The 12,371-nt window shown below is 47.4% G+C and overlaps 1 protein-coding gene across 5 annotated transcripts in view; it reads left to right on the forward strand.

Annotated features, from left to right (window-relative positions):
- Nucleotides 1–12,371, forward strand: part of entpd1 (ectonucleoside triphosphate diphosphohydrolase 1) — a 301,969-nt gene that overhangs the window by 198,371 nt on the left and 91,227 nt on the right. For 4 of the 5 annotated variants that reach the window (XM_072479775.1, XM_072479779.1, XM_072479777.1 and 1 more), the window contains exon 2: nt 4,880–4,998. The exons of the other annotated variant lie outside the window; for it this stretch is intronic. In XM_072479775.1, the coding sequence (XP_072335876.1) occupies nt 4,880–4,998 (119 nt within the window). The remainder of the gene's footprint in view (nt 1–4,879; nt 4,999–12,371) is intronic. 5 annotated transcript variants of the gene reach the window in all.

A 12,371-nucleotide genomic window follows, 5' to 3' on the forward strand; every position in this document is an offset into this window, starting at 1 on the left:
TGAGAGTGATTCGCGAGCCAGAGTCACTGTCTGGAGATGGATTACTTTATGTTATAAAGACACTGCTGATAGCAGACAGGGTGGCACAGGTTACAGTTCATAGCAAACAATTGTTTCCTAGACTTGGCAGCACCTGTGAGACAGAAACACAAAGGTTAATGTTTCAGCTGTGTTCAGACAGGGTTATTGACTGGAAACATTGATAGTCTGGTCTCCTGTGAGCAGAGCGGCTAATTGTGTCCAAATTCCAGTAAATCACTAGCCTTTACCTTGAAATCAGAATTTCTCATCAATTAAAAGATTGAAACAAAGAGCTGTCCCCTGCAAGGACCGTGTAGATCAGCTCACTGCAATCTTGCTGACAGCACACGATGAGCATATAACGTTTGTTTTAAAAAAGCCAAGTGTTCCAATTATGCAATAGCCTTCCAATTTTTTTTTTTAAAGTATTTTTATTAAATTAACAAATATAAACAGTAACATACATGTTAATAAATATATATACACATTATATAAACACTGAATCAATTTTTTTTTAAGTGATTAACAAATACAATGGATAAAAAAAACCTATGCTATCTAAACCCCCCCCCCCCCCCCCACACCTCCGCCCAACCCTCGAACATGTCCAGGTCTTTAAAGGATGAACGGCCGCCATCTCTGATAGAAACTTCCCAGTGAGCCTCTAATGGTAAACTTCATCTTTTCCAGATGTAAGAAAGATATCAAGCGGTGGGATTTTCCGTTGCCCAACACCGATATCGTAATCGCCGATCGGGCGGAGAATCCTTTCCCACGCCCAAATCGGGCGCAACGCCAATTTGATGACAGTTTTCGAGTCTCCGCCCCCTCCAAAAATGGCGTCATTGCATCGCGTGGCGTTGCAATAGCACTGGCACATCATTGGAAGGCCCTCCCGCGATGCTTCACCCCCCCCCATTGGGCCGAGTTCCCAACCCCATGGTTGACATTCGGTCTGACCAGTTGGGAACCCGGCGTGGACTCTGGAATGGTTCCTACAGATTGGAGGGTAGCGAATGTTACCCCGCTATTCAAAAAGGGAGGCAGAGAGAAAACAGGGAACTATAGACCAGTGAGCCTTATGTAGGGAAGTTGCTGGAGTCCATTATCAAGGATTTCACAGCACAGCATTTGGAAAGCAGGGGGGTAATCAGACAAAGTCAGCGTGGATTTGCAAAAGGAAAATCATGCTTGACAAATCTACTGGAATTCTTTGAAGATGTAATAGTCGGGTTGACCAGGAGAACAGGTGGATGTGGTTTATTTAGACTTTCAGAAGGCTTTCGACAAGGTCTCACGTAGCAGATTAATATGTAAAGTTAGAGCTCATGGGATTACGGGTAGTGTCTTGAGATGGATAGAAAGCTGGTTAGCAGACAGGAAGCAAAACGTTGGAATAAATGGGTCTTTTTCCGATTGTCAGGCAGTGACTAGTGGGGTATGGCAGGGATCTGTGCTGGGACCCCAACTGTTCACATTATTTATTAATGATTTGGACGAGGCAACATGTATTATCTCCAAATTGTAGATGTAACAAAGTTGGTTGGGAGGGTGAGCTGTGAGGAGGATGCAGAGATGATTCAGCGGGATTTGGACAGGCTGAGTGAGTGGGCACATGCATGGCAGGTGCAGTATAATGTGGGAAATGTGAGGTTATCCGCTTCAGTAGCAAAAACAGGAAGGCAGATTATTATTTGAATGGGTGTAAATTGAGAGAGGTGGGTACTCAGCGAGAACTTGGTGTCCTCGTGCATCAGTCACTGAAAGTAAGCTCGCAGGTACAGCCGGCAGTAAAGGAAGCAAAAGGTATGTTGGCCTTCATAGCGAAAGGATTTGAGTAAAGGAATAGAGATGTTTTACTGCAATTGTATAGGGTATTGGTGAGGCCACACCTGGAGTATTGTTTGCAGTTTTAGTGTCCTTATCTGAGGAAGGATGTTCTTGCTATGGAGGGAGAGCAGCGAAGGTTTACCAGGCTGATTCCTGGGATGGCGGGACTGTCATATGGGGAGAGACTAAGTCGGTTAGGATTATATTCATTGGAGTTTAGAAGAGTGAGAGGTTTTGCTAACTTTTGGTTGGTTCACTTGGCTCTGTTTTATAACCTTTGCTCTCGAGTCGCCAGGTATCTTTATGATACCGCCACGAGGTTCAAGTTCAAGTAATGATCAATAACTCAATACACCGATTAGTAAGATTTAAATCAAAGCACATTTATTATACACAGTAATCGCTACTCATGCACAAATTCTACGTCTAAGCTACTTCTACGACTAACAGGCCTATACTTAACTTCGGACTGGCCCACCAGGTCAGGGAAACAAATGGCCTTTCAGTCGGAATCTGAGTCTGCGGGATTCAAAGCCGGTATGGACTGGTAGCTAGGAGCGCCTATCTCGTAGCGAGCGTCGACTTGAGACTTACTTCAGTGATGCGGCAGCTTGGATAGTTCACTCTCAAGGGTTGGTTCGCGTTGCTGAGTGACCCTGTCAAGAAGAACGATTTGAATTTGGGGGCTTAACTTTATAGTCCCCAGGGGCTTCCCGCCTTTTAGGGTGGACCCCGTACCTGGTTTCAAGTGATTGGACTTTGTTCCAATTGCTTGGTTCGATTTCTCCAATACTGGAGCGGTTCCCTGATCGATGGGCGGTCTCGAGGTGTCCGTTAACCTCTTTTGTGTTGGCTCCTGCTGGCGCCGGGGAGTCTGGCTTGGCTTTGTTTGTCCCAAATGTTGCGATTGTTCCTGGGGATCGCTCATCAGTATGTAGATGGCTGCTACATTATTATGCAGATGGCTGCTTGTATCGATGCTGTCTGGGCTTTGCAGGTTTAATACACAGTAACGTGCACCTGCTGGTTTCGGCCTGTGTTGGCTGAATTTCCCTTCAGCCTTTGCTGGTCTCCATTTTAAATCGGGACTTGGCCAACTCAGGTGGCTACAGAGGGGATCTCATAGAAACTTACAAAACTCTAACAGGATTAGACAGGGTAGATTCAGAAAGAATGTTCCCGATGGTGGGGGAGTCCAGAACTAGGGGTCATCGTCCGAGGATAAGGGGTAAACCTTTTCTGACTGAGGTGAGGAGAAATGTCTTCACCCAGAGAGCGGTGAATCTGTGGAATTCACTCCCACAGAAAGTAGTTGAGGCCAAAACATTGTGTAATTTCAAGAAGGAATTAGATACAGCTCTTGGGGCTAAAGGGATCAAGGGATATGGGGGGGGGGGGGGGATCAGGGTATTGAACTTGATGATCAGCCATGATCAGAATGAATGGCGGGGCAGGCTCGAAGGGCCGAATGGCCTCCGCCTGCTTCTGTTTTCTATGTATTTCACAAATAGCAAAGAGAAAATGACTAAATATTTTGTTCTGGTGATGTTGGCTGAGGGATCATAGTGACCAGAATGCTTCAAAAATAGAAGAATATGCAAATGTGGGATCAAATACTGCGAAGTGAGTCATCAAATACTGCGAGCTGAGTCATCAAATATTGCGAGCTGAGTCATCAAATATTGCGAGCTGAGTCATCAAATACTGCGAGCTGAGTCATCAAATACTGCGAGCTGAGTCATCAAATACTGCGAGCTGAGTCATCAAATACTGCGAGCTGAGTCACCAAATACTGCGAGCTGAGTCACCAAATACTGCGAGCTGAGTCATCAAATACTGCGAGATGAGTCATCAAATACTGCGAGCTGAGATATCAAATACTGCGAGCTGAGTCACCAAATACTGCGAGCTGAGTCACCAAATACTGCGAGCTGAGTCATCAAATACTGCGAGATGAGTCATCAAATACTGCGAGCTGAGATATCAAATACTGCGAGCTGAGATATCAAATATTGCGAGCTGAGTCATCAAATACTGCGAAGTGAGTCATCAAATACTGCGAGCTGAGTCATCAAATATTGCGAGCTGAGTCATCAAATATTGCGAGCTGAGTCATCAAATACTGCGAGCTGAGTCATCAAATACTGCGAGCTGAGATATCAAATACTGCGAGCTGAGTCACCAAATACTGCGAGCTGAGTCACCAAATACTGCGAGCTGAGTCATCAAATACTGCGAGATGAGTCATCAAATACTACGAGCTGAGATATCAAATACTGCGAGCTGAGATATCAAATACTGCGAGCTGAGATATCAAATACTACGAGCTGAGTCACCAAATACTGCGAGCTGAGTCATCAAATACTGCGAGCTGAGTCATCAAATACTGCGAGCCGAGATATCAAATACTGCGAGCCGAGTCATCAAATACTGCGAGCTGAGATATCAAATACTGCGAGCTGAGATATCAAATACTGCGAGCTGAGTCATCAAATACTGCGAGCTGAGTCATCAAATACTGCGAGCTGAGATATCAAATACTACGAGCTGAGTCATCAAATACTGCGAGCTGAGTCATCAAATACTGCGAGATGAGTCATCAAATACTGCGAGCTGAGTCATCAAATACTGCGAGCTGAGTCATCAAATACTGCGTGCTGAGTCATCAAATACTGCGAGCTGAGTCATCAAATACTGCGAGCTGAGTCATCAAAGCCTCAGCACAGACCAGTCAGAGTGGTCTCCACGTTCGACATTTAAAACAAATCCTCCTGTAACTGAGAGACAGATTAACAGGAGACATAGAGACAGACAGAGGGGTCAGAACCATGTTGTGCCCAAGTGAGTCTTTCTAACACCCTCAACACTCTCGCCACCCTCCCCACCCTCCCCACCCTCCCCACCCTCGCCACCCTCGCCACCCTCGCCACCCTCCTCACCCTCACCAACCTCCTCACTCTCACCACTCTCGCCACCCTGCCACCCTCGCCATGCATTTTATTCATGCACTTTCATTCTTCATTTACAGAAAAATACCAGAGGCGGCGCCGGCTCCTGATCCTCATCATCATCTTTGTGGTCCTCGTAGTAATCATACTGGTGACAATAGGCCTTGTCCAGAAACTGGTGCTCACCAAGACACTGAAGGTAATTGTGATTAGTGTCAATGACGAGATTTCTAACCCATCAGTCAGTCATGTGTTCTTCACCTTGTCTCAGATTGAACTTTGGTGCCCTCGCATGTTTTATTATTCATCGATATTATCCAGTTTAGCACAGGGCTAAATCGCTGGCTTTGAAAGCAGACCAAGGCTGGCCAGTAGCACGGTTCAATTCCCGTACCAGCCTCCCCGAACAGGTGCCGGAATGTGGCGACTAGGGGCTTTTCACAGTAACTTCATTTGAAGCCTTTTGTGACAATAAGCGATTTTCATTCATTTCATTTTGAGTTATGGGATGTGGGTCCAATGATTGAGGATCTGAGAGAAGCAGAGAGACAAGAGGCTGGTTTCTCTGTTTCGCGATACCAGGAGCGACAATCGCGATTCGGGCTGATTCCGATGCTATGCTCCAGTCCCTCGCTGGCAGGATTTGGCTGGCTGAAAGAAGACAGCGAGTGGTAGTGGATAGAAAGTATTCTGCCTGGAGGTCGGTGACCAGTGGTGTCCCGCAAGGATCTGTTCTGCGACCTCTGCTCTTTGTGGTTTTTATAAATGACTTGGACGAGGAAGTGGAAGGGTGGGTTAGTAAGTTTGCCAATGACACGAAGGTTGGGGGAGTTGTAGATAGTGTTGAGGGCTGTTGCAGGTTACAACAGGACATTGACAGGATGCAGAGCTGGGCTGAGAAGTGGCAGATGAAGTTCAACCTTGATAAATGTGAAGTGATTCATTTTGGAAGGTCGAATTTGAATGCTGAATACAGGGTTAAAGGCAGGATTCTTAGAAGAGTGGGGGAATAGAGGGATCTTGGGGTCCACGTACATAAATCCCTCAAAGTTGCCCACCTGGTTGATAGGGTTGTTAAGAAGGCATATGGTGTGTTGACTTTCATTAACAGGGGGATTGAGTTTAGGAGCCATGAGGTTTTGCTGCAGCTTTATAAAACCCTGGTTAGACCACACTTGGAATATTGTGTCCAGTTCTGGTCGCCGTATTATAGGAAGGATGTGGAAGCTTTGGAGAGGGTGCAGAGGAGATTTACCAGGATGCTGCCTGGACTGGAGGGCATGTCTTATGAAGAAAGGTTGAGGGAGCGAGGGCTTTTCTCACTGGAGCGAAGAAGGAAGGGAGGTGACTTGATAGAGGTGTACAAGGTGACGAGAGGCATGGATAGAGTGAATAGCCAGAGACTTTTCCCTAGAGCGGAAATGGCTGTCACGAGGGGACATAATTTTAAGGTGATTGGAGGAAGGTATCGGGGAGATGTCAGAGGTTCTTTACACAGAGAGTGGTGGGTGTGTGGAATGCACTGTCAGCAGAGGTGGTGGAGTCAGAGTCATTAAGGACATTTAAGCGACTCTTAGACAGACACATGGACAGCAGTAAATTGAAGGGGTGTAGGTTAGGTTGATCTTAGATTAGGATAAGTGGTCGGCATAACATCGTGGGCTGAAGGGCCTGTACTGTTCTATGTTCTCTAATCTATGTTCATTCATTAATTTCTCGTCTTGGACTGTGATTGACAGCTTCTGCAAACACAGATGCCAGCCTTTCTTCATTCATCTTCTTCATGGATGAGTAACTCTTAAGTGCGAGAACCACAATGTTTACAAACATCAGCCACATCAAAGAGAGTTACGTGCTGTCAGTTTCGCACTTCAAAATCGCTCAAGTGTTGTGATAGGAATTCACTGAACTCTCTTTGATGTGGTTGAAGTTTGTAAACATTGTGGTTACAGCACTTAAGTTATTCTTCCATGAAGAAGATGAATGAAACGAAGCTCACAGTTCTTTGTGGAAGCCTTAAGACCATAAAACATACAAACAGAATTAGGCAATTTAGCCCATCAGACCTGCTCTGCCATCGATCATGGCTGATATGTTCCTCATCCCCATTCTCCTGCCTTCTCCCCATAACCCATGATCCGAACGGGATCCCTGGTCGTGCACTCAGAGCCTGCATGGACCAGCTGGCAGATGTGTTCTTGAACCTGTCCCTACTCTGCTCCGAGGTCCCCACCTGCTTCAAGAAGACCACCATCATACCGGTGCCAAAGAAGAACCAGGCAACGTGCCTCAATGACTACCGACCAGTGGCCCTGACTTCAGTCGTAATGAAGTGCTTCAAGAGGTTGGTCATGAAGAGCATCACCTCCATACTCCCAGAACGCCTTGATCCACTGCAATTCGCATACCGCTGCAACCGGTCCACATCAGACACCATTTCCCTGGCCCTACACTCATCCCTAGAGCATCTTGACAACAAGGACTCCTACATCAGACTCCTATTTATTGACTGACTACAGCTCCACCTTCAACACCATAATCCCTGCCAAGCTCATATCAAAGCTCCAAAACCTTGGACTTGGCTCCCCACTCTGCAACTGGATCCTCGACTTTCTGACCCACAGACCACAATCAGTAAGAATGAACAACAACACCTCCTCCACAATAGTCCTCAATACCGACGCCCCGCAAGGCTGCGTAATTAGTCCCCTACTATACTCCCTGTACACACACAACTGCGTGGCAAAACTTGGTTCCAACTCCAGCAACAAGTTTGCTGACGATACGACCATAGTGGGCCAAATCTCGAATTACGACGAGTCAGAATACAGGAGGGAGATTGAGAACCTAGTGGAGTGGGGTAGCGAAAACAATCTCTCCCTCAATGCCAGCAAAACTAAAGAGCTGGTCATTGACTTCAGGAAGCAAAGTACTGTACGGGGCCGAGGTGGAGATGGTTAGCAGTTTCAAATTCCGAGGGGTACACATCTCCAAAAATATGTCCTGGTCCACCCTGTCGACCACCAAGAAAGCACAACAGCACCTATACTTCCTGAGGAAGTTCGGAATGTCCACATTAACTCTTACCAACATTTACAGATGCACCATAGAAAGCATCCTATCGGGCTGCATCACAGCCTGGGATGGCAACTGCTCGGCCCAAGACCGCAAGAAACTTCAGAGAGTCGTGAACACCGCCCAGTCCATCATACAAACCTGCCTCCCATCCATTGACTCCATCCACACCTCCCGCTGCCTGGGGAAAGCGGGCAGCATAATCAAAGACCCCTCCCACCCGGCTTACTCACTCTTCCATCGGGCAGGAGATACAAAAGTCTGAGAACACGCACAAACAGACTCAAAAACAGCTTCTTCCCCGCTGTTACCAGACTCCTGAATGACCCTGTTATGGACTGACCTCATTAACACTACACCCTGTCTGCTTCACCCGATGCCGGTGCTTATGTACCTTGTGTTGCCCTATTATGTATTTTCTTTCCTTTTCATGTACTTAATGATCTGCTGAGCTGCTCGCAGAAAATTACTTTTCACTGTATCTCGGTACATGTGACAATAAACAAAATCCAAATCCAATCCCCTTATTAATCAAGAACACCAGATTTGTGTTTGAGGTGCTGTTAGCGACAGGGCTACAGACCGAGAGCTGGAAGGTGGAATTAGACAGAAGAGTTCTTTCTTCGAACCTGAGAACTCAGAGCAGGAGTCTGCAATTTATCATCTCGAGCCTCCTCCGCCATTCCATACGTTCATTCTCGATTCCCACAAGAGGAAGCATCCGCCCCACGTCTACTTTATCCATAGAATTTCTCGTTGGAATTTAGAAGGATGAGGGGGGATCTTATAGAAACATATAAGATTATGAAGGGAATCGATAGGATAGATGCGGGCAGGTTGTTTCCACTGGCGGGTGAAAGCAGAACTAGGGGGCATAGCCTCAAAATAAGGGGAAGTAGATTTAGGACTGAGTTTAGGAGGAACTTCTTCACCCAAAGGGTTTTGAATCTATGGAATTCCTTGCCCAGTGAAGCAGTAGAGGCTCCTTCATTAAATGTTTTTAAGATAAAGGTAGATAGTTTTTTGAAGAATAAAGGGATTAAAGGTTATGGTGTTCGGGCCGGAAAGTGGAGCTGAGTCCACAAAAGATCAGCCATGATCTCATTGAATGGTGGAGCAGGCTCGAGGGGCCAGATGGCCGACTCCTGCTCCTAGTTCTTATGTTCTTATGTTCTAATCATAGAATTTATCTTAGAATTTACGTGGCAGAAGGAAGCCATTCAGCTCATTGAGTCTGCTCCGATGCTTGGAAAGAGCACCCTACTTAAGCCCTCACCTCCACCCTATCCCCGTAACCCAATAACCCCACCTAACCTTTTTGGACACGAAGGGCAATTTATCATGACCAATTCACCTAACCTGCACATCTTTGGACTGTGGGAAGAAACCGGAGCACCCGGAGGAAACCCACGCACACACTGGGAGAACGTGCAGACTCCGCACAGACAGTGACCCAAGCCGGGAATCAAACCTGAGACTTTGGGACGGTGAAACAACAGTGCTAACCACTGTGTTATCTTGCCACCATGCCTTTTATCATTTGTATACCTCAATATGATCTCCCCTCATTCTAAACCCGAGAGAGTATAGGCCTAAACTGTCTTCATACAACAAGCCCCTCGTCTCTGGAATCAACCTAGTGAACCTTGAAGTTAAAAACTCACCACTATTTTCTTCGAATTCCCCCTATACCAAAACGGGTCGATATTCTAAATGGTGAACAGGGATTCTTGCTCCCTGACTCCGATACAGGCTTCAGTGGGTGCTATTCAAGTCAAACCATGTTTTCAAGTTATCTCCCGGTATAACCCATACCTTCACAGAAGAATTTTACCTACTTACCACTTAGTAACATCGATATCCTGGGTCCTGCGTTGCTAAGTAAGTAAAGTAGGCTTTGTAATAACCACTGTTTCAGGTTAAAACTTTTTAAAAAAATATATTTTATTAAAGTTTTTCGATCAACCAGGAATTTTCCATTTTTTCAACTTTGTAACAGTATATACATCATTTTTAAAATAATATATTAACTAACAGCAAGGGCCAACACAAATAAAAAACAAAAAGAAATAGTAACATTGAGAAGATAAATATGAACAGCAAATATATAACAACACACCAAAAAACCCCGAAGACCCGAATGTACCCTCCCCCCTCCCCCCTGGGTTGCTGCTGTTGTCTTTCCTATTTTCCTTATCGCTCTGCAAGATAGTTGAGGAACGGTTGCCACCGCCTGGTGAACCCTTGAGCCGAACCTCTTAGTGCGTACTTTATCCGCTCCAATTTTATAAACCCTGCCATGTCGTTTATCCAGGCCTCCACGCCCGGGGGTTTAGCTTCTTTCCACATAAGTAGAATCCTTCGCCGGGCTACTAGGGACGCAAAGGCCAAAACATCGGCCTCTCTCGCCTCCTGCACTCCCGGCTCTTCTGCAACCCCAAATATAGCCAACCCCCAGCCTGGTTCGACCCGTAACCCCACCACCTTTGAAATCACTTTTGCCACACCCACCCAGAACCCGTGCAATACCGGTCATGACCAAAACATGTGGGTGTGGTTCGCCGGGCTTCCCGCGCACCTCCCGCACCTATCCTCCACCCCAAAAAATCTGTTCAATCTTGCCCCCGTCATATGCGCCCTGTGTAGTACCTTGAATTGGATCAGGCTGAGCCTGGCACACGAGGACGAGGAATTTACCCTACTTAGGGCATCTGCCCACAGCCCCTCCTCAATCTCTTCCCCCAGCTCCTCCTCCCATTTTCCTTTCAGTTCCTCTATCATCGTCTCCCCCTCGTCTCTCATTTTCCTGTATATATCGGACACCTTACCGTCACCCACCCATGCCCCCGAAATCACTCTGTCCTGGATCTCTTGCGCCGTGAGCTGCGGAAATTCCCTCACCTGTTGCCTCACAAATGCCCTCACTTGCATATAACGAAATGCATTCCCAGGTGGCAACCCGTATTTTTCTGTCAGTGCTCCCAGACTCGCGAACGTCCCGTCCAAGAACAAGTCCTTCAGTTTCGCAATTCCTGCTCGCTGCCAAGATTGAAATCCCCCGTCTATCCTTCCCGGGACGAACCTGTGGTTGTTCCTTATCGGGGACCACACTGAGGCCCCCGTCACTCCCCTATGTCGTCTCCACTGCCCCCAATTCTTCAGAGTCGCCACCACCACTGGGTTTGTGGTGTACCTTTTCGGGGAGAACGGCAGCGGCGCCGTCGCCAGTGCTTTTAAGCTAGTTCCCCTACAGGACGCCATCTCCAGCCTTTTCCACGCCGCTCCTTCTTATTCCCTCATCCACTTACATATCACAGACACTTAGCGGCCCAATAATAATCACTCAGACTCGGCAGTGCCAATCCCCCTCTATCTCTACTGCGCTGCAGGAACCCCCTCTTTACCCTTGGGGTCTTTCCGGCCCACACATAGCTCATGATGCTCCTGTCCACCTTCTTAAAAAAGGCCTTTGTAATCAGTATGGGGAGGCACTGAAACACAAAAAGAAACCTCGGGAGGATCACCATTTTAACCGCCTGCACCCTGCCCGCCAATGACAGGGGCACCATATCCCACCTCTTCAAGTCCTCCTCCATCTGCACTACCAGTCGTGTCAAGTTAAGCTTATGCAAGGTTCCCCAGTCCCTGGCCACCCGGATCCCTAAATACCGGAAATCTCTTGTTACCCTCCTCAGCGGCAGCTCGTCTATTCCCCTGCCCTGTTCCGCGGGGTGCATCACAAACAGTTCACTCTTCCCCATATTCAGTTTGTATCCCGAAAACTCTCCAAACTCCCTGAGTGTCTGCATTATCTCAGGCATCCCTTCCACTGGGTCCGCGACATATAACAGCAGACCATCCACGTATAATGACACCCGATGTTCTTCTCCTCCTCTAAGTACCCCTCTCCACTTCCTAGAACCCCTCAGCGCTATGGCCAATGGCTCAATTGCCAACGCAAACAGTAACGGGGTCAGGGGACATCCCTGTCTTGTGCCCCTATATAGTCGGAAGTAGTCGGATCGTTGCCTGTTCGTAATCACACTTGCCACCGGGGCCTCGTACAGGAGCCGAACCCATCTAATGAACCCCTCTCCAGATCCAAATCTCTTCAGTACCTCCCCCAGGTAGTCCCACTCCACTCTATCAAATGCCTTCTCTGCATCCATCGCCACCACTATCTCCGACTCCCCCTCCGGTGGGGGCATCATCATCACCCCCAACAACCTCCGTATATTGGTATTCAGTTGCCTCCCTTTAACAAATCCTGTTTGGTCACCATGCACCACCCCAGGGACACAGTCCTCTATCCTTGTCGCCATCACTTTGGCCAATAACTTGGCATCTACGTTCAGGAGGGAGATGGGCCTGTATGACCCGCACTGCAGCGGGTCTTTGTCTCTTTTCAGGATCAGCGATATCGTCGCCTCCGACATCGTCGGGGGTAGTGTCCCCCTTTCCCTAGCCTCATTGAAGGTTCTCGTCAGGAGTGGGGCC

This window comes from Scyliorhinus torazame, chromosome 16, assembly GCF_047496885.1.
Source record: "Scyliorhinus torazame isolate Kashiwa2021f chromosome 16, sScyTor2.1, whole genome shotgun sequence".
NCBI classification, from domain to species: domain Eukaryota; kingdom Metazoa; phylum Chordata; class Chondrichthyes; order Carcharhiniformes; family Scyliorhinidae; genus Scyliorhinus; species Scyliorhinus torazame.